This window comes from Balaenoptera acutorostrata, chromosome 1 (assembly GCF_949987535.1).
Source record: "Balaenoptera acutorostrata chromosome 1, mBalAcu1.1, whole genome shotgun sequence".
Classification (NCBI taxonomy): Eukaryota; Metazoa; Chordata; class Mammalia; order Artiodactyla; family Balaenopteridae; genus Balaenoptera; species Balaenoptera acutorostrata.
Genome location: NC_080064.1, coordinates 20,144,993 through 20,166,692, shown reverse-complemented (window position 1 = coordinate 20,166,692; position 21,700 = coordinate 20,144,993). Strand labels below are relative to the sequence as shown.

At 44.3% G+C, this 21,700-nt stretch overlaps 1 protein-coding gene across 1 annotated transcript in view; it reads right to left on the bottom strand.

Moving 5' to 3' along the window:
• Nucleotides 1-7,504: 7,504 nt before the first annotated feature.
• MACO1 (macoilin 1) overlaps nucleotides 7,505-21,700 on the bottom strand; it is a 54,235-nt gene continuing 40,039 nt past the window's right edge. The window contains exons 7-11 of the mRNA XM_007178688.2: nucleotides 19,007-19,165; nucleotides 17,450-17,632; nucleotides 15,305-15,425; nucleotides 12,295-12,469; nucleotides 7,505-7,968 (exon numbers count right to left, since the gene is read on the bottom strand). Coding sequence (XP_007178750.1) covers nucleotides 7,766-7,968; nucleotides 12,295-12,469; nucleotides 15,305-15,425; nucleotides 17,450-17,632; nucleotides 19,007-19,165 — 841 coding nt within the window. The 3' untranslated portion in view covers nucleotides 7,505-7,765. The remainder of the gene's footprint in view (nucleotides 7,969-12,294; nucleotides 12,470-15,304; nucleotides 15,426-17,449; nucleotides 17,633-19,006; nucleotides 19,166-21,700) is intronic.

The following is a 21,700-nucleotide window of genomic DNA, read 5'->3' as shown; positions in this document are numbered from 1 at the left end:
TTTGATAGTTCAAAAAGGCTGCACAGGTGACTTGAAAGGTAGAATTCTCTTGCTTTTCAGCTCCACTGGCCCCTGCGGTGGATCGGAAGTCCTATGAGCAGTTACCCCCTAGACGAATACAGTATTGGTAGTAATCAATAATACACGCAGTTACTTTTGTTTTTTGGTAAAATCCTTAAACGTGGAGCTCATGGGAGAGGAAGATAATGAAAGGGGCCTGGTGGCGGGAAGGCTAGGACCCACTGCCTGGGGCTTCGTCTACTAGAACTATAGGTGCGGTGACTGTTTGTGGGCTTCTTGGTCCCCCAGCCCAGCAGCACCTTGGCTTCTTGTTTGTAACAACCTCTCTATTTTTGTGTGTAGCTTGGGGCAGGGGACACATGCTCTGGCCCCCACCATGAAGCTGAGGGGGCCCAGGCTCCCACTCTCCACCCCAAGGTTCAGCCAAGGGGAGAGTAGAAGACTCAAGCTTGCACAATTTCTCTCTATCAGGCAGCTTTTGCTGTGGTAACAAACAGCCCCCAACTCTCGGTGGCTTACACCAGTAACTTCTTTTTGTGTTCACGGGCCTGAGGGTTGGTTTTGACTCGGCTCAGCTCCCAGCTAGGTACGGCCCCTCTCTGGGAAGTACTGTTCTCCTGGAAGAGAGAGCCAGAGGCTAGCTAGCCTGAACTACTCAGGTTCACTTAAAGCTTCTGCTCAGATCTGGCACAGGTGCTGTCCACTCACATTCCAGAAACCAGCTGGCACCCAGGAGGGTGGATGTATAATCCTCTCAGTGGGGCTGGAGTGGACGGTTGGGAACAATCATACACATCTACCACAGACTCTTGCTCGAGAGAGGCTGGGTCACGGACTCATTTACCCCAGGGGCAGGGCCCAGGCCCCACTGAGCACTTCCTGCCTGCGAGAGCCCGCACTGGCTGACTCCTGTCTCTCCCAGCTGGCTTCTCAGCTTCCAGACAACACTGTACGGGCTCGCCCCGTACCTTTCCATTCAATTCCCTTTTGGATTTATACTGGCCACTGTCTGTGTCTATGGCTTGCAATATAAAAACCTCAGATAAGAAGAGAACACATAGTAACAACAAATTTAAGGTGATGCTAACAGAATTTCATTTTGGAAACTGGAGGGCTAACAATTTAAATGGGTAAAATCATCGTGATAAATGTGGTTGGTAAGGCGAGTCCAGGACAAGGGCCAGCAGGGAAGCCCAGGGGCCGGACAGCGGAAGAGAGCCGACTAGGGTCTCTGCAGGGAAGGTGGGCAGACAGACCAGCTTCCTGCACAGCTCAGTTTGGCCAGCTAAAAACACCTTCGGTCCTGGCCCGGCCCCAGGCCTGCAAATGCCTGTAACACCTGTCTGAGGCTCCAGACCCCAGCCAGGACTGAGGCTTCCTCTCATTATCCTCTAGTTCCTTTTCTCAACCCTGACTGTACATTGGAAACCCCTGTGGAGTTTAAACAAAACAAAACAAAGCCCAGGTTCCTCCCAGCCTGGTTAAATCAGGCTCTTTGGGGGTGGGCCCTGGGGAATGGGCATTTTTAAGAGCTCCCCAGGTGGTTCTAACGAGTGACCAGGGTTGAGACCTGAGGCCGGCTTCTCCGCCAGATTCTGCAGGGCATGGAGAGGGATGCCAGCCCCGGGATGCCAAGATATGTAGATTTTTCAGCAGAAAACAAACAAACAAAAATCTGGATGTGAAATCTCCCAATTTTCAAATGTTGAGTTGTTGTTTTGGCTTTTAATTACATCTAAAGTGTGTTTTAAAAACCATTATTTTTTATTATAAAAGTAATATTAGGTTTATGGTGGAAAATTTGGAGTATACAGTGAAATGTAAAGAAGAAAATGAAAGTCACCTATAATCTTAACTGCCCCTTGGGTTCTGAATACGGAATGATTCCAGGACATTTTGAAAGAAAGTTCCTACTTCAATGCGCTGGTGGGGAGGGGCCCCCCGGAGTCTTTTCCTGCGGAAACAGAGTTCCAATTCTTGAAAGCCTGGACATTCAACACCTTTAAAAGGCTGGTCCCTTAGACTTTTTTTTTTTTTTATAAATTTATATTTATTTATTTACGTGTTTATTTTGGCCGTGTTGGGTCTTCGTTGCTGCGCGGGCTTTCTCTAGTTGCGGCGAGCGGGGTCTACTCTTCGTTGTGGTGCACGGGGTTCTCATTGTGGTGGCTTCTCTTGTTGCGGAGCACGGGCTCTAGAGCGCAGGCTCAGTAGTTGTGGCACGCAGGCTCAGTAGTTGTGGCTTGCAGGCTCAGTAGTTGTGGCGCACGGGCTTAGTTGCTCCGCAGCATGTGGGATCTTCCCGGACCAAGGCTTGAACCCGTGTTCCCTGCATTGGCAGGCGGATTCTTAACCACTGCCCCACCAGGGAAGTCCCCCTTAGAACTTTGGTGCTTCTCAGAGACAGACTTTGAGAACCCACCTTATTTTTTAGATCAATATTTCTTCTTCCTAATACATAATAACAAAAATTACAATCAGAAAGGAAGAAATCTTTAGGGAAGAACCTCTGCTGTCCAGTGGAGCCAGCACTGGAGGTGATAAAAAGACCTCTGGCTAAGATCGCATGTGCCCTCTGGTGGCAGCTGGAGGGGATGGCTTCACAGGGCCATCAAGTCAGTGGTTCTCAAAGTGGGGTCCCAGGACCCAGCCTCACCTGGGAACTTGTCAGAAACAACTTCTCAGGCCCTACCTCAGTTCTTTTGAATCAGAAACTCTGAGTGTGGGACCCAGCAATTTGTGTTTTAACAAGCCATTTAGGCACTTCTGATAAGCCCTAAAGTTTGAGAACCATTGTTCTAGATAAGTACAGGCCTGGTACCAGATAATGTGTCAAAACAGCACAAGCTCTGAGGACAAAAGGGAAGGAAATGGTGAAGACGCTGGTGCTGGACAAACACCTCCTCAAGGTCCCTGCCCACACTCGGCCCCATCTCCCTCTCAGCCCTGAGGTGTCTGGAGGCCGCAGAGCTGGGGAACAGGGGCAGAATGGACCACTGCCCAGAGTAAACCCATCCAGGCTTCTTGGACGGGGCTTAAAAGGCCACACCACATTGTGTGAAGCTAAGCCTTGGATTCTTAGGACAGAGATCAGAGGTATAAGGGCAGGGTGATTCCAGAACCCTAGCAAGCCCATCCTGAGGGGATGCAAGACTTGAACTTCAGGTAGAGGCAGAGGAATGAAAAGCAAACACTGAGGTAGGAATAAAGCAGGAACAAAGTAAGCCCAAGGAAGGAGGGGGCCAAGAAAAGAAGTGTGCTCCCCTTGGGCAGAGATATCAGTCTTTAACCAGATACCTTCCTGGAGGAAATGCTTTATAATTCGATTACTGTCAGAATGAAAAAGCCCCACATTGACTCAAGATGCAGCGGGGCTGGCACTTGGGGAAATTGGGTCTGAGGCTCCAACTGCATAGAAAACGCCTAGGCCCCCAGCAGGTTCCCTGCAGCGAGGCTTCCCTGACAGAGAAGTGATGGTTTTCAGGGCATCCAGCTGTTTAGGAAATCTCTGCACCTGGCAAAGTCAAGCAGGAGTTTGTAGAGAAAATCTGACAAGAAAAACAAGGTTTCAGCAGAAACCAGAGACAGGCAGATGGAAGCTGTCATGGTAAATACGCCACTTCAAATTTTCTCCTCCCCTAGAAACAGTTCTGTTTATACTGTCATTCTAACAGTAGTATTAAAGAGATGCTCTGATTCAGTTAAGACGCTGTATTTCAGGTTACATGTCCAATCTATTAATTAACTTTATTCACTCAGTAAGTATTCATTGAGCACCTACTGTGTGACAGTCATTGTTCTAGGTTCTGGGGTTAAGCGGTAAACAGATGAAAATCTCTGCCCTCAAAAAGTTTACATTCTAATGGCGGGGAGGGGAGAGATAATAAACAAAATAAGCAAAATGTGTAACACTTTGAGTTCTTCCATCTCCAGCTTGCCCCTCAAAAATTAAGCTCTTATTCTGAATTTTCAAAGCTGAACTAGGAGAGTGACAGCGTTGAGAGTCTTCGGGTTAGAAAAGTCAGCTCAGGCAGGGCTTCTAAACAAGTCATATGCAACCGAATCACCCGGAGACACTGTTAAAGGGCAGATTTAGATGGGGGCCTGGGGAAGAGCTCCCAGGTGCTGATGCTGAAGGCCCACAGTGCAGACCACGCTGCTGAGGACCCCACTTGGGAGTCAGGCTGCGGGGATGGAGCTGGCCTGGAAGGCAGACTCCCAGCCAGACAGGCCTCATGGCCACTCCCTGCTGGAGCTCCAGCTCCTAACCTCATCGGAGGCCCTAGCTAGTTCACAGAGCACTCCTCTCCCCGATTTCCACAGCAACTCCTTCCGGCAGGCTGGGCAGCCAGGAACAATACTCCTTCTTAAAGGGGAGGAAACAGCACCTACCCCAGGGAAGTTGTGCTGGTGGCAAAGCTGGGAGCAGACTCCCATCCCTGTCTAGAGGGCTTTGCCTGGCCTAGAACAGACTAGGGCCTTTAAAGAGGGGAGATGCTGCAGGCTTGTGAAGAAGCCAGCACAGCGGCAAGCATCATTGAGAGTCACAGAAAACCAGGCATTTACAGGGCTCAAAGGGCCTTTAACCTAAACAGGTCTAGTTGCTGTGGCCCACCTGAAAACGGTTTACTAGCTGGCCTTCACTGAATTGGCTTTGGGGTGGGTTTCCAGTTTACCTGTTTGTCTCCCTCTGGCGTGATGTGAATTTCACAGGAAGCAATCTGATAGCAGCTGTCAGAGATGTTCAGCCCTTCCAGGTGGCTTACCATAGCCTGAGTGATGCAGCCAGGTGAGCCTGGGGAACTGTGATGGCAGGAGAAGGGACTATTCCCTTTCTTTAGGCTGGGAGCCATGAGGAATTGCTCATTCTCATTTTATAGGATGTCTTGGAAAGATGATCACAGAGGGAATGGGCACACAACAGCTATTTCCTTATGTCAAGTTGGGAGACGTCAAGTCAAAACACACTCAGCCCACGCTTTCTGTAAATATTTAAACCATCCAGAATGGCAAACACTGCTTTATGGCATGTCATAAATGATACTGTACTAAGACGGAACCATTTCATGATGGGCCTAGAGTAACAAAGACAACAACTGGAGATCTCCTTGGTGGAAAAGAACATGACAATGAGAATGCTTTGGGCAGACACATTCCTTCAGGGAGGGCCAAGGCAAAAGCCAAGCCGCCAAGCCGAGGCGTTTCCCCTGGGGAACTCTGCTCACGGTATTAAGTGTGGTATGTTTGCAAGAGCCTAAACGGCTGAGACTCAGGAAGGCTATCCTGCAATAGGGACGGGGCTGAGGTGCCAAGAGCAGAATTTTCCGAAACTGGAGCCAAGATCAATTGTAACAATGGCCAAGAGAGGAAAACAGAGGCCGAGAGGGGCAGCTGGCTTCTCAGAGGATGAAAACAGACAAAGCCTCTAGAAACAAGGGAGGACTACAGAAGCGGTTACCCTGGAGATCAGTTCAGGATCTGTAGCAGATAGGAAACCCAATAGGGTATTGGTCACAAACTGGCCTGACAAGATTCCGGAAAATGGAAATTTGCTCTCAAAAATTTCTCACCAACTACCTTCCAACCCCACCCCTAATCTGCTTTTTTAGGAAAGGAGGATTGTACCAGAAAACAAGTCAGCCTTGGTTGTACTCAGATGCCAGAGAGAAAGGAAAAGGGAGGGAGGGAGAAAAAGGGAAGGAAAGAGGGAGGGAGGAAGGACAGAGGAGGAGGGAGGGGGAGGAAGAGGGAGGGAGAGAGAATGAGAATGGATACATCCGAAGTAAGACTAGAACGAAAACTACTTGAGAGCCTGGATGGATTCATCCCAAATCCTGTAACCTGTGCCCCGCGGCACCCGTTGCCCGGGACACTGCCACTGTCAGGGTTCGGAAATGAGGACAGAACAAGAGTGAAAATCTAAGGCCCATTCAGAACAATCTACCTTGTTGTGCCCTCTTGAAAAGTTAAAAAGGCAGAAAACTAGTTTTATCTGTAAGAAAATGTTTATTCTTTTGAACCCCACAGGAAAAAAAAAAAAAAGGAATGCAGCCAAGACCAAGTATTTAACCAAAATAGTGTCCCAAAAGGCAGCAAAATGGGGGAAACCTCAACACAAAGTCAGTGACAATTTTCCATGTTTTTGCACAAAGATGAAAAAAATCTGTGACAATTCTGAGTAACACTTTCATGGTGACAATTACACAAGATGATTCAAAAATGCAAAATGGCAGCAACATGCATACCTGGCTAAAGCTAGAAGGTTTTAATCCCAAAATAAGATCAGTGATTAAAAGGAAGATTCTTTTTAACACTTCTATTTTGCTGACTTGCTTGTCCTACTTAATTTGCTTTAAATGAGACGTACATGCCAATTAACAGGAAATTTTAGAAGAACTATGTCCTTCCAGAATCCATGGCAAGGAAGCCAAACCATTCTATTTGGTTTCTTAATTTTCCTAGGTTCCAAATACAATTTTGCTTTGCCCCTCCCTCTCCCAGCCCCTCCCTCCACCCACTCCCTGATTCTTAAACACTTCCAAAGGTTGCCAGTGCAAACACTTTTCTACCAATGTATAATATACACTTGAGACTGAAATCTTTGTGCAGAGTTTTGAGTTTTAAACTCTTTAAAAAAAAAAACAAAACAACAAACCTTCCTTGGCACAAGAGCTGAGGAATTGTCAAGTTTCTTTTAAATCGTCAAACACAAGATGACGAAAAGTGGAAAGCACAGTTAAAGGAAATTTTAAAAAAATAAAACAAAACAAAACCTAGAACTGCAGCTTTTATTAGCCGGCATTGCAGTCTCTCGAACACAAACACCGCCCAGCTCCCCTTCCCAGGGTGCTTGCCTCAAGACAAGTCCAGAACACTGTGGTGCTTTCAATGAAAGGAAACAGAAGGTGTGGCTGAAGTGGTAGCACACAGCCCAGCTACCCACCAGTTCTACAGCAGGATCCGTAGTGAGCTTGATACAGAGAGAAAGGTAGATGATGGTAAAGGGGGAAATTGTTTAAAATCAAGTTTCCTCTTGAAATGTCTTTTCCCAAGGCACTGTGAACAAGACTGCTGCTAGCAATTTTCTAGGACTAAACACACCGATGGGAAGATACACATTTCAGACACAACCCCTGTTACATTCTCACAGCTGGTCTCATCACCTGAGTCTCTCCCCTCGGCTGAAATGACACTCCTTGAATTTGTTTGGTCCTTGGAGGGGTAATCAATTTTTGTTTTCTGTAATTTTAGTAATCATCTTCTTTAATGCAGCTATAGCATCAAAGCTGTGTTAGGTTATTTAAACCTTTCACGCTAAAAACTAAGTTTTCATTGTCATCCCATGTGAATCCAATGTGCAGGTTTCGCTTGCTGATTTAAGAACAAAACAAAACAAAAATAAAGGGTTGAGAAGGAAAAACTCTGCTTTTTTTTTTTCTTCAAGAGGAAACTGTAAGAATACATAAAAGGCAAAATTGGCTACTTGAAATCCAAGAATGGTTTTAATGTATTGGCCACGAAAAATAAACTGCAAAGTTCTGTGAGGTCTTCTAAAAACTTACAAGAAAAACTGGTGGGCAGTTCTAATCAGACTTGGATGTTATCTTTTCCCCCCTTTTTAAAAACGACAACATATACAGTCCCACAAAATACAATATAAACTTTTTTTAATCTTGACTGCCAGAGACGCTCCTTTGCGATGCCTTCTGATAACCAAAGCCTGGACAAAACACACTGCTGGCCTTCATTTCTTCAGGGGCTGGTAAACAGAGGCATTGGGATCGAGTCCAGAGGGGCTGGTCTCCACAAATTTGGAAGAGTAGTGTGGGGAAACGGGGCTCAAGGGGCTGGTGGCAGCACTGTATGTTATGCTGGGCATGACGGCCATGACTTCGGCTATCTTCTGTTTTAGGTCCTTGATTTCCTGGTCTTTCTGAAGAATTTGTCCTGGAAGATCAAAGACCCACCATTAGTGAGAAGGGAGGGCTCACCCAACACAATGCCCTCTTGGGCCCATCGATCCCAAATGGATTCAACTCCAGCTTTGATGGTTTGTAAGGGGAGACACACTTTTCCTGTAATGTGCCAAACAGTAAATATTTAAGCACTGTGAGCCACATACTGTCCTTGTCTTTTTTTTTTTTTTTTTTTTTTTTAAACCATAGAAAACTGCAAAAACCATTCTTAGCCCACGGGTGGTACAAGAAAAGGTGGCAGGCCAGATATGGCCTACAGGTCATGGTGTCAAGAGGAACTGCGTTTAGGTAGGTGTGACGAAGCAAAGAGCTCAATCTCCAGGAACCACATTTTCAGCTTGGCAGTCACCAGGGCAGCCGAAGAGGGTGCTGCTTTTGAACTACGGCTCTACCTCTTGCGCGGAAACATTTTTCTGGGAGGATGGACTATCTCTGAGTATCAGACCAAGGAATCCAACCAGCTCCTGCCTGCCGCAGGGCCGCTTCCCTTTCTGTGCTTCTCCCATGCTCTCTGTGTTAACTCGTGAGGCTTCTGTTTCTACTCCCTCACAAAGCTTTCCCTGCTCCTTCCATCTAAATCAGACCCTACCCCCAGCCCCCAACTCCTTGATTCTCAACACACCCTAAACTTTCCTTTCTGTCACTTTATTCTTTGTAATAATGATAATAATTACAATAGGTAACACGTATGTGCCAGGCACTGTTCTAAGTGCTTACAAAGACTAACATTTATTTATCACAACAACCCTATCAGGTGGGAATTATCATCATCATCATCCATTTTATAGATGAGGAAACCGGGGCACAGAGAGGTTGAGTGACAGAGCTGGGATTCAAAACGATGCAGTTTGGCTCTAGTGTCTGCACTCCTGCCGACTGCATTCTTCTGTCTCCGGTGAGTGTTCATTTGGGTGATGATTTGTGTCCATCATCTCTCCACTGGCCCATGAGCTCCATGAGGGCTGAGACTGTCTCCCCGGCTTTTGTCCTTGCCAAATCCCTAGTGCCCAGCCCAGTGGAAAGCTGAGGCCCTGCAAGGTATGCATCTTGCCCAAAGTCATTCAGTTATTAATGACTGAGCAGGATTTAAACCCAGGACCACTTTGTTCCAAAGCCCATGCAATTTCCATCATGCTTTGATGCTCCCTGCTCTACTAGGGGAAGGACACTTAGGAGCAGCCCTTCAGAAATTTAAATGCTGAAAAAAGAAAGAGATTGTATTTGAGTTGCACTCACTTTGAGTCCTACAGAAGATGGTAATATATTTAAAATGTAAGAGAGTGTGGTGGCTTATTTTAAAAAATGATACAGTAGATGAAAGCCATTTTGGAACCAAGATGAATCAAATGATATAGAAAGTAGGAAGGAGAAACCCAACAAGGGGCTTGATTTAAATTATAAAGTTGGGTTCTTATTAGAATATTCCAAGCATGAGCATGACAGTGGAGGGGAGTAGTGGGGAAGGCGGCAGCAAAGAGCCACCCCCCTCTGGCTTCCTTCATGTCCCCTCAGCTTCAAGTAAGCATCAAATATCCTCCTTCCCTTTGAACGAAGTAAGCCTCAGATGAATAAAATACCTAATGGCATCTGATATATGAGCCACTGTATCTTTTTTCCATGAAGATTTAAGTTTGATTTCTTTAATCAGCAACGTACAAACATTCCCAGAGCTTTGGAAAAGACAGTTCTCTTTGCTTTACGAGAATTTCTGGGCCAACAAGGAAGCATAATCTGTGCTGGGAAGCCAAGCTACTCTGAGACCCAGGTGCTGCTTCACTCCAGGAGACAACCTCTTTCAAGTCTGCAAATCCAAGTAAAAGGGATGAGGCAGAGAGAGGGTAGCTACTTCTCAGGGAGCTGAGCCAGGCAGGCAAAACACCAGCGTATGGTCAGAAGTTTGGCTTTAAAGCAGGATTCCCAAGAACCTTCTTTTTAAATGCCTTTCCCTGAGTCCACAGATTCATAAGCCTGATTCTCAACCCCTTCTCTTCTTGCTCTGCCACTGCCATCCCAAGCCACTCCTATGGCTTCACTGACTTCTCACAACTTCTACATCCCACCCCCCAACCCCGGGGTTCTGGCCTTTTCTCTGGGGTTTAGGCCCCAAATTCCCACTGACTGATGAAGATCTTTCAGCCCAGTGTCCGGTAGGCAACTCCAGATCAAAGCATCCCAAACCAAACTCATTCTCTCTTCTCATTCCTTAATCTGTTTTGTTCTTCTTCCATGGTTCCAGCAACCCTGTTGGAACACGTCACCTCCCTCCTCCTGAAAATCTAGGGGTTACATCCTCTAGTACAGCTTCATTCACGGTCCTACTAATCTCCTACTCTCTTCTTCCATGTCCCCCAGCTACAGGCCACTGGACTGCTTACCTGGACATTCTCAACACTGTCCTTCCTTTGCTTAAACGCCATTCCCTCAGGTAACAATGTTCTTCCCTGCCATTCTCTGCTCTCAGAGTTCATCCTTCAAAGTCCGCTCAATGGTCCCTCCCTTATGAAGCCACCCTGATCTCTCCTCTGGCCTTTCAAGCTATCTGCCTCTACCTAGTGGCAGCAGGCCTTGTGCGTGGTTTTCCCTAGTGCAGTACTTCTCACAGCGTCTATGTTGTCCTCACGCTAATACTAAGACATTTATCTGCCTTCTTCACGTGCATTCCCTTATGAGCTTAAGTGGAGTCTTCCAGGAGCAACATGGCAAGTGAAATTACAATAGACTGAATGTAGAAACAGAGACGAGAATTGAAATATCTTCTATTAAGCCAGAAATTAAAGAGATTTGCTAAATGTAAAACAATACCGCCTTTCTCACTAAATTTTTTTTGTTTTGAGAAATAGTTTTTTTCATAAAATGTTATGTTAACAAGTAATATGTTTATTACATTATTTTTTAAATGAATTAATATATGTTTTAGGTTTTAATTTCTAATACATCAATATTGGTAGACATAATTCACTTGAAAAACACCTCCCTTGGGGTACTCAATAATTTTAAGAGTGTAAAGGGGTCCCTAAGACCAAAAAGTTTGAGCACAACTACCTTAGTGGATCCCCAGCTAGACTATGTCTTGTTCGTCTTTGTCTCCCCTTCACCTTCTAGTAAAATGCTTTACGCAGAGCAAGTGTGAACGCTCTGTAAGTACCTGCTGAAATATTCTTTTCCTTCTATTAAGTCAACTGTTTGAAAATTTTTTTCAGTAATCTATTGGTGGCTTATCAATTTCTTGAACAAAATCTAAATTTCTTTTCATCAGGTCATGTCAGGCCTCTGTTCAGAAGCTTTCCAAAGTTTCCCATGTCACTCAGAGTAAAGTCCAAAGTTCTTTCCATAGGCTGCAAAGTTTGGCAGAACGTGGCTCCTGCTACTTTTGACCCTAAAAACTCTCCCTGTCACTCAGGCTGCAGCCCCAGTGGCCACGACACATGTGCTTTTCCCCTAGAGACTTACACGGCTCACTCAGTCTCTTCCTCTCAGTCTCTGTTCAAATGCTACCTATTCAAAGGTTCTTCCATGTCCTCCACGTCAAACCAGCAGCCCTACACACACACACAGCCTGCATCACCACTGCTTTATTTTCTTCACTGCACCCATCAGATCTTATATATTTGCTTGTTACTGTCTGTCCCCTTAGGGATTTGCACAGTGCCTGGCACATAGTAAGTCTCAGTAATATCTGCCGAGGGAATAGCCTGCTCTCCAGACTTTCCTCTCTCCACTCCCTCATCTGCGACCTTCGCTCCAGCAAAGCAGAGCCAGCTGCCGCTCTGAACACATCACGCCCTCCTAGCTTCCCTGGCCTTGCTCGAGCTGTTTCTTCTGTTCAGATGCCTCTCTACCTCTCACCGCCACTACACCGCTTCTTCACTGGGCTAACCCCTTCTCATCATTCAAGACCCAGCTCAGACATCAGCTCCCCTGAGGAAAAGCCCTCTCTAACTCTCCAGACTGGCTGAGTCCCTGCCTCTCTATGTTCCCACGGGCCCTGTACATCCTGTTACATCAGCATCTTTTGGTGACTCTGCAGTTCTCTATTTATTTCTTCTACGACACTCTGAGCTCCTTGAGCAGAGAAACTCATACTCTTCCCTGTGTGCCCTGAACTTGGTATGTTCTCATCTCAAAATATGTCTGCAGAATGAATTAATGTGATGATTCCTAGATGTCCATGGTGGGCACTTATCAAACCACTTGGAGAGGAAACGGAAGTGCCTTTGGTTCGAGCTCTAAGGGAGCTCTGCTCTCCGTGTCCCCAGGCATTCTCAGCCATGCCGCGTGACGTGGGCTGTTCTCCTACCTTGGGCAATCTCGAGCTGTCGCTTTGCATCCCCCAGTGCGGAGAACAGGTCCAGCTTGATTCTTGTCTCTGCGCTCAGGCTGTTCTCCAGGTGCTGCGTTTTATCTTGCATGGCTGAGAGGGCTGACATTAACACCTCAGTGTCCTTCTCATTTTCCTTATACTTCCGAAGCTCCTATCAATATCATCAAAGCAGCAATGTTACAAGATAGTTTTGGCATCGATGTCTACAAATTAGCCTGAAATCACAAATAAAATCCCACTATTATTGACCTGGCCCCTAGAACACAGAATTCTGGTGTTTCATGGGTTTAGACCTTGCCCCTTAGAGGGAGTGCAAAATGTATTTATACAGTGATGTGCACATACAAAAACGATGATTGTATTGGGCTGTTTTGAGGTAACTGTGGACTCTGTCTCCATATAGAACACTTTCGGGCTTCCCTGGTGGCGCAGTGGTTAAGAATCCGCCTGCCATTGCAGGGGACACGGGTTTGAGCCCTGGTTCGGGAAGATCCCACATGCCGCGGAGCAACTAAGCCTGTGCACCACAGCTACTGAGGCTATGCTCTAGAGCCCGCGAGCCACAACTACTGAGCCCACGAGCCACAACTACTGAGCCCGTGTGCCACAACTACTGAAGCCTGTCCACCTAGAGCCCATGCCCCGCAACAAGAGAAGCCACCGCAATGAGAAGCCTGCGCACTACAACGAAGAGTAGCCGCAACGAAGACCCAACACAGCCAAAAATAAATAAATTAAATAAATTAATTAAAACAATATATATATAAAAAACACTTTCTTACAATCCTAATTCAGAACCACAAAGAACTGTTTCCCTGCTGCCAGCTGCAAATGTTGCTGTAATGCTGTAGTCAAATGTGCCAAAACTCTACTCTCAACCTACACTAAAAATTGTAAAAATGTTAATTATTTTGACAGGGTATACTGCAAAATAAGCCCACTTAAAACATCAGATAATGTAGCCTATATATATGTGTGTGTGTGTGCGCGCGCACGTGTGTGTATATATATATATATATATATATATATATATATATATATATGCTGATATTTAAATTTTCCCATTTTAAGAGAGAAATCGAAACTTATTATAGTCAATTAAAAAATACTTAAAAGTTCAGAGAAGAAAATAAAAATCACCCAAAATCCCAACCCTGCAAAAAATCTGGTATTTTCTTTGTCTTTTTTAAGTATATGTGTATTTTTCAGCATAACTGAAATCAAACTATACGTACAATTTTTTAAAAACATATAATCTCAACTGTTCTTTGTAAACGCAATTTTTATTGGCTGTTTAATATTCCTACATGTATATGTACCATAATTTATTAAACAAATCTCCCATTGTTAAGATTATTTCCAATTTTTTTTGCATTTATATACCACTATGATGAACATCTCTGTATATCAATCATCGGTGAGACTTTTAAATGTTTACCTTAAGGCTGGAGTCTGAGGAAAATATTTTTAAAAAATACGTCGTGACCTTTTCCAGAAAGTTACACTTCCACTAGCAACATACGAGGCCTATTTCATTGTATCCTCACCCAGGTTGATATTACCATTTAAAAATTCTTTGCTGATTTCACAAGAGATAAGTGATATCCAATTTTAATCTATCTGTCTTTGGTGATAGATGAGGATATATTCTTACGTTGTTATCAGTCATTTATATTTCTTCTGTGAATTATCTGTTCATATAGTTTGCCTACTTTCTGTGTATTTGAGCTTTTCTTAGCAATCTTTATGAGCTATTTACATATTGAGAGTATTAATTCCTTCTTTATAATATTTGTTGCAATATCTGTACCCTCCCCAATTGACTTTTTCATTTTTTTTTTTTCACTTTGTGATTTAAAACAAAATGGTTTTTTTCCCTGCATTCAACTCTTCCTCTGGAATTTATTTTTGTGTGGTGTGAGATGAGCATCTCATTTTATTTTTTGCCATTGTCTAGCTGTTCCTCAGCCTTTCACTGACTAACCCTTGCTGTTCCATCCATTTCTTTTTTTCTTCTTTTTTCTTTAAATAAATTTATTTATTTATTTTTGGCTGCATTGGGTCTTTGTTGCTGTGCGCGGGCTTTCTCTAGTTGCGGCGAGTGGCGGCTACTCTTCATTGTGGTGTGCGGGCTTCTCATTGCGGCGGCTTCTCTTGTTGCAAAGCATGGGCTCTAGGCATGCAGGCTTCAGTAGTTGTGGCACATGGGCTCAGTAGTTGTGGCACACGGGCTTAGTTGCTCCGCGGCATGTGGGATCTTCCTGGACCAGGGCTTGAACCCGTGTCCCCTGCATTGGCAGGCGGATTCTTAACCACAGCGCCACCAGGGAAGCCCTCCATCCATTTCTGATGCCACCTTCACTGAACACTAATTTAGACTTTGTCTCTGGGTCATCTATTCTACCCCACTGACCTGCCACTAATTTCTTATGGGCTCCATATGACTCAAATTACTGTAACTTTACAACTTATGACATTAGCCTAAAACATCCCTTTGAAGACCCAACGCCACCAAATACTTGGCTAAGGTACACACAGCCCCAAAACTGGCTATGTCCACAGCACTGGCAGCTTTCCTCCCCATGCATAGCCTGGAGTGGCCATCTGTGAAGCTCAGAGCCATCCAGAATGGTCAATTCCCTGGCGATGGACAGAGAATTAGGGCTAAGAAGAGGTGTATACGTTCCAAAGCACACTAATCTGGCCTATAACCTGAAAAAGTGAAATGAATCTCCCGTAAGTCAAATTCTGGTATAAAACATGTCAAGGACCATTAACATTTCTGGCTTGTCTTAGAATCCAGATAAACTAAATATGACTTGAATGAGCTGGACAGGCGAGAGCTTCTTTTGGTCATACAGAGATTTTCAGATGCAATGGGGTTTGGCCTGTATCAGAAGGCACCATCTCCACATGGAAGGACAGAGCACCAACCTAACACGGAAGAGGAATTCAAGCGCGATGAAGTCTGTTTTTCCTCCTTTACCTGAACTTTCAGTTCTAGTTCTCTGATCTGGTCTTCTTTCACCTTCATGTCCATTGTGAGCTTCTTGCCCTCTGCTTCTAATTCTCTGATCCGATTCCGTAAGGTTTCGGTGCACTCTCCCCTTATGAAAAAGAAGAGAAGGGAAAAAGAGGATTTAAAAGACTACAGGTCTAACTACATTGCAGGATTGATGTTTTTCTTATACTCCACAGAGTCAGATTTTAGCTTTTGGCTCAGTCTGCTCATTCTCTCTGTTCTTTATAATTTCAAAAATGATCTAAAATAATTATTAATTGGGTGTCTAATATGAGCCAGGTGCCAAGCTAGGTACTTTACCCATACTTCCTTCTTTACTGGGGTAGGGTTTATTATCCTATTTTCCAGAGAAGAAACTGAAGCTACTTAGATATAATACTAGTTCAAGGTCACCCAGCTTGTAGGTCACAGAACTGGGATAAGAACTGAGGTTTTTCCACCTTGCCAATCCAGCAAGCTTCCCATCAGGCCGTATGACTTGAGACAATGCACACAAGCTGAGCAAGAGAGAACCAGACGTGTGCTGTCTCCAGCAGGGGGCAGTGAGTTAAAAAACATTTTCACTTTTGAGGGACTGTGCACTGGGAACGTCACCTTTCTTTAGTCATGAAGTTTTGACAAGACTGGAGTAAACAGAAAAAGAAGGGAGCATTAGGTTGCTTCTCAGGGCTATAATAAGGACAAACTTAAAAAGATGATGGCAATGGCCAGTCCAAAGCTGGTGAACTGTTTAGGTTTCAGAAACAGCCTGGTGGAGAAGGTAGGTGTCCTTTGCCTACGAAAAGGAAGGCCCAGTGAGAGACTAAAGCCTTGAGATATACTTAAGAATAAAAACAGCCTCTACATAAATGATGGCAAGCAAAGACCATCCAAGGATAAGACCAAAGGCAATAAGCTTAACCAAAAGCAAAAGAAATTAAGGGTAGAGACTGAAATCAATGTACTGATTCTCAGGCATAAGAGACACTAAACAATATGGTTAAGAAACTGTCATATCCTCCTCAGGGATTTTTTAAGAAAGAGTAACTGCTGGATGAATTAAGGAGAGCACAAGCCACACCAGATGACTGTTCAGGAAAATCTCCTGCAAGTGTAAGTGCTTCAGGAACGCTCACAAATCTTTAAATGAGTGAACAAACAATCCCCCCACCCCCCGACATCCTAAGCAGGTTAGTAAAGGGTCTTGTGAATCTATATAGATGCTAATGGGCCAAGTTAGCTCAGCCATCTGCAGTACAGAGTCTGCTGGGGGAAGGCAGGATCACGCAGGAGAAAGAGTTCTCTCTCCCACTGCTATTTCCTAAAAGATGAAATGATGGTTCACCAATTATTCTACAAATGCCAGAACCCAAAAGAAGGCTATTAACATGCCAAATACAAAAAAGCAAAAAGTAGAATTATATCACATAGACACAAATTTAGGGATAGAAACTTAAAATTAAATAAATAATAATTTACCCTCACCCTGCATCTGTAAACCCATAACTGACCCCACCATGCAGATGAACTTCACCAGTCAAAAAAACAAAGAAAAAAGAAAAAGTGAAGTAGAAGCCAAAAAGAGAGAGAGACAGAAAGAAAGAAAAAGAGGCTCTTAACTCTCTTCCCCATCTTTTCCAGGTCATTTGACAGTTTGCTGATGTCCAACAAAGACATGAGCAGTCAGTGCACAATGCTTGAGGGACCAAGATTTTATCTTTCTTCCATTTTAAGATTAAAAACACCAGAAACACACAACTAAGAGTAGAGCATAATGATAGTTCTATAAAGGGAACAAAAGTCCAGATTGGTTCCCTCAAAGCATTCAGTAATTATCAGTCTTACAGAAAGTGGCTGGAAACCCCTTTTTGAGCAGCATTTTGCCTCTCAGGTGTGGGAGGCATGGAGATTCCCTCATCCCACTTTATACAGCAGGTCACTGAGGGATGAAGTAGTCATGACAGCATGAGCTTGCACAGATGGGGTTTAAACCAGCTAATAAAACAGTACTTAAAAGCAATCCATCCATGCATGATTGTGTATTTCCAGTCCTGCCCAAGGCATCAAATTCCCATTCTCAGTCCAAGGAAAGCCAACCTTGGATTAAGCACTCAGGTGACATCAACATACCTAGACGCAGCAGCAAATGCAACAGCCCGGGCAGCAGTAGCTTCTTCTAACTTCTTCCTTTTTTTCTCCTCCATTAACTGCTTTTCTACAAAACTTCGGGCTTCCTGCTCAGCTTTTAGCTTTTTCTCCAACTGGCTGATATTCTGCTTATCTTTTTGCTTCATTTGCACAGCATTATGTAACCTATATGGAAATGATTGTCACACAAAGTTTTACAATTAGAAACGTCCAATATAAACCCTGGAGAAACATGGCTCCTCTTTATCATTTTGAGGCCAAAGTAAACAGGAGATTTGAACAGCAAATCATAAATGTCAATTCCCAGAGTGTCCAGGGAAAATACATTGTCATTATTATTTAACAATTCCTAAACGCCCATAAACAAGCTGCCTTACAAGATACAGAATTGGACCTAGCCTCTGCTTAATTAATGTAAGTGATCTACAGAAGGTAATCCAGAAAATAGGATAAAACAAGTTTCTATCAGAGGAAAAGATAACTGTAGAACTAATTCTAGAGCCCCAAAGCACCCTGAAAGAACTTCAGTCTGAGACCGAGGAAGAGCTGAACCAGATCCATTGAAACTGAGGTGACGGGTGGGAGGGGAAGGTCTTTCTCTGCCTGAATACAATATGCTGCAGCCTACTGCAGCCTTTCCTTTCCAGCTGGGAGATGTTTTCTCGGAGTATCCCAAAATAGATCTTGTAGTTAGAATCACAGGATGCTTAATTTCAGATAAAAATTTCAGCCATATTCCCTTCCCTGCTACTACCACCCCCAGCTTTACGTATCAATATAAGGTGAGTTTCTCTCAATATATCAATGTAAGGTAAGATGTTCTCTATGTAATAATGCTAGAGCCATCAAATACATACGTGAATCAGAAGCAATGGAAAGGTTATTTGCCTATAATGCTCTAGCTTTTGAGCTACATTCCCTGAAAATGATGAAGGACTGCTCTTTCAAGGAAAAGCCCAGAAAGCTCGGCACCTATAATAGTAATCACTACCCCAGACACACATTGCTTAGAGATTAAAAAAAAGACAGACCCACATTGAGTCAAGAAGTAATTCCAGAATGAATTAATGGAAAGCATAAAAGAATTCATGCAGAAGAGCTAGCTTTTTGTCTGCGTCTTCAAATAAAATCAAAGTTCAACATCATTTTTTAGTTCCAGAAATCAAAGTAGATAGAGTCTAATCCTCTGGAAATTTTCACTCAAGGGAACAAGAGTTTCAAATTGTGGCAGAAATACTTCTTGTCAATTTTACTCATATTGTCACAAAAGCTCAATAACTATTTTAAACTAAGAGAAGTTATTAAATGAGAGAAGACAGAATAGTAATATTAATAAACCGTTTTGTTGCAATGAAATTTTTATAGATTTTGTAACATGTTGAATATCTGGTCCTACATTAAATATTTTAAACATTTTGTTTAAAAAAAGACCCTCTGCTAGATCCCTTTGTTGTCATGAGCCTTGTGCTCCAATCCCTGGAAACAAGAGCAATGTGAGGCTGCTTGACTCACGGCCAGAGGCCCACAAGGTGCACATACTTGTTCTGCAGCAGCTCATTCTCTTGCCGGAGCTGGCCCATTTCTGAGCGGATCCCTCGCTCGGTGCTCGAGAGGGAGCTGATCTGACTGCGGAGCTCCTGTTCCACTTGCCTGCTGGCCTGCAGGTCGGCCTTTAACTTTTTAATGTCTTGTTCCAGCCTAGGAGAAGGAGAAACACAGCATCTTCATCACTGAGAGGCCACCCCCGGGACTCTGCGGGAGACCCTGGCTGAAGTCCCTGACTGCTGGGTGGCTGGTGGAGCACCCTGCCAGCAGCTCCTGACATCAACGCAACTCCCGTCTGCAATCAGCCTTTGAATCAGTGCTTCTGCCTGGGTCTCCCCCTTCCCACCAGAGGGTAACTTTTGATTCCCCCCAAATATTTGTGAACACTGACAGGTGAAGATGGTGCCTGTGAGTATCTGAGCTGCTAATAAAGGAGGAGGGGAAGGCAGAGGGAGGGTGCCTGAAGGGCATGGTCCCCTCCCCACTGGTGAATTCCCCATGCCCCTCAGCAAGGGAGATATGCTAATAACAACCAGCTCAGGACCCATATGCTTTGAGACATCCTGATAGATCAGAATCTACTGTCTGAGATTCCCTCCCACCATGGGCCTAGAAGAAAACAGTGTCTGAGACGGCCTCCTGAAACTGCTAGCATCCTTGCTAAATGATGTTCACACTTGTGGTGACTGTGACAGAAGAGCTCACTAGACTCAACAACAATGAAAAAAGGAACAAATTACATGATCTACGAATCATAAGAAAACTCAATCTGTGAAATGAAGCTTCTCTTTTCAATTCCTTACTCCTGTTCCATCTATTTTCTTTAATGCAGTAATAGTTTCACTTTAAGTGATATGTATTGGGGAACTATTATATGCACATGTAGGACTGAAAAGGGTCAACAAAGAATATAAAGTTAAGCCCCCTTCTTCATGAGAGGACTTTACAATTTCACTAGAGGCCAATAAACAGACATTTAAAATGATTAAACCATAATACAGGAAGGCCATGGTTAAAAACATGCTAAAGGGAGTATCTAATATTTAATGAGAACTTACATGCCAGGCACTGTTCCACAGGTTTTAATGGTATGAACGCATTTAATCTGTACAACTATGAGCTAAGTTGAATAACCTTGGCAATTATTAGTCCCATTTTTACAGATGAAGAAATCTAGATTCAGGAAAGGTTCCAGCCCAAGGTCACACAGGCAGCCTAGCTCTAGAGAGCCTAGCTCTCTTCTCCAGCAGGCCAAACTGTGGCTCTATCAGCCACAGCATGGCATGGGGAGAAGTGTCACATGAGTTTTGAGGAGAGAAGATGGGAAATGAGTTGGGCCTCGAAAGTTGGGCAGGATTTGGAGAAGTAGAAGGGGAGGACAAGGCATTCTAAACAAGGGGAAAACATGCTCAAAAGCTCAAAGGTAGCAACAGCCACAGGCATTTGGAGGCAGAGCAGTCAGTCTGGCCTCTGAGGAAGGCTTGTACTCTGGGAACAGGGTGAGAAAGGACAGAAGGGACCTGGCAGATTAGACCATGGAGAACGGCACTGAAGTTCAGGCCAAGGATGACTGCCAGGTGAGACTCAGAAGACACCTTTTCCTACAAACTTACAGTAGGCAAAAGTCAGTTAGCTCTGAAGAGACTCTTGTGCATTTCACTAATCCAACATACCAACAGAACCAAGAATTCTGGAGGGCAATGGTGATCTCTCCTTGGAACTGCCACGTCCATAGACTAGGTCCTTACAGATATGTTTTAGGAAGCACTAAATCCCCAGGGCCCATCCATCACAGTGATCAACACTTACTAAATACATATATCGGTTGCCTGGCATTCCTTAGAAAACCAAAGAGCAGCTTTATTTACCTGTCTTACCTTTAGCCAATTGAAGCAAAATCTCAAAACCAAAAAGTCATGAAACATCAATGGTTACCTCCCAGGCCCAGTAGCCAGTCCTCCTGTCCAGTGCCTGGGAACACAGACTAGAGACTTAGTGTTCCAGAAGAGCTGCCGGGTCTCCTGACACAGCTCGCTCCCCAGGGAAGCGTCACAAATGGACATCATGCCACACTTTCCCTATTGCCAAGGTTATTCCAGTTGAATGTACTCCCGGAACTGCTCTAAACAATTACCGACTGGCATTTATACCATCCCCACACCGTCACTCATTCACCCGAAGTTACCCAAGGGATATTTTCTAAAACAGGTCGATGCTGTCAGGTTATCCTCATTAAGAAGTTTGGCTGAAAAATGTGTTAGGTAATTTATCTTTTTTGAGAAGTCAGTTTCACAGCCTGAGGATTGCATTTTTAGTAAAAAGGATGAGCTTTAAGAAGGGACTAGGGACTTAGCATGGTTTAGAAACGGGGTATAGGATCAGGATTCTCGACTCAGCTCTGGTGCCAGCTCTGCAACCCTGGACAAGGCATATAACCTTTCAGGACTCAGTTTCCCCATCTGAGGCAAACGATCTCTAAAGTTCCTCCCAGCTTGGTCTAGGATTTCTAGGCCTGACACACTTACCACTGGCTGTTGATCTGCTCCTTCAGATTAGCAACCTAAGCTGTATCATATGCAGAGGCCCAGGAATCAAGTTCCACACAACCAGCCACTGGGGCAAAACAAAGCATGTGCCGCAGTTGGGAATGAAAGAAAAATTAAATCTGCGAAGTCTAGATGTCAAGAA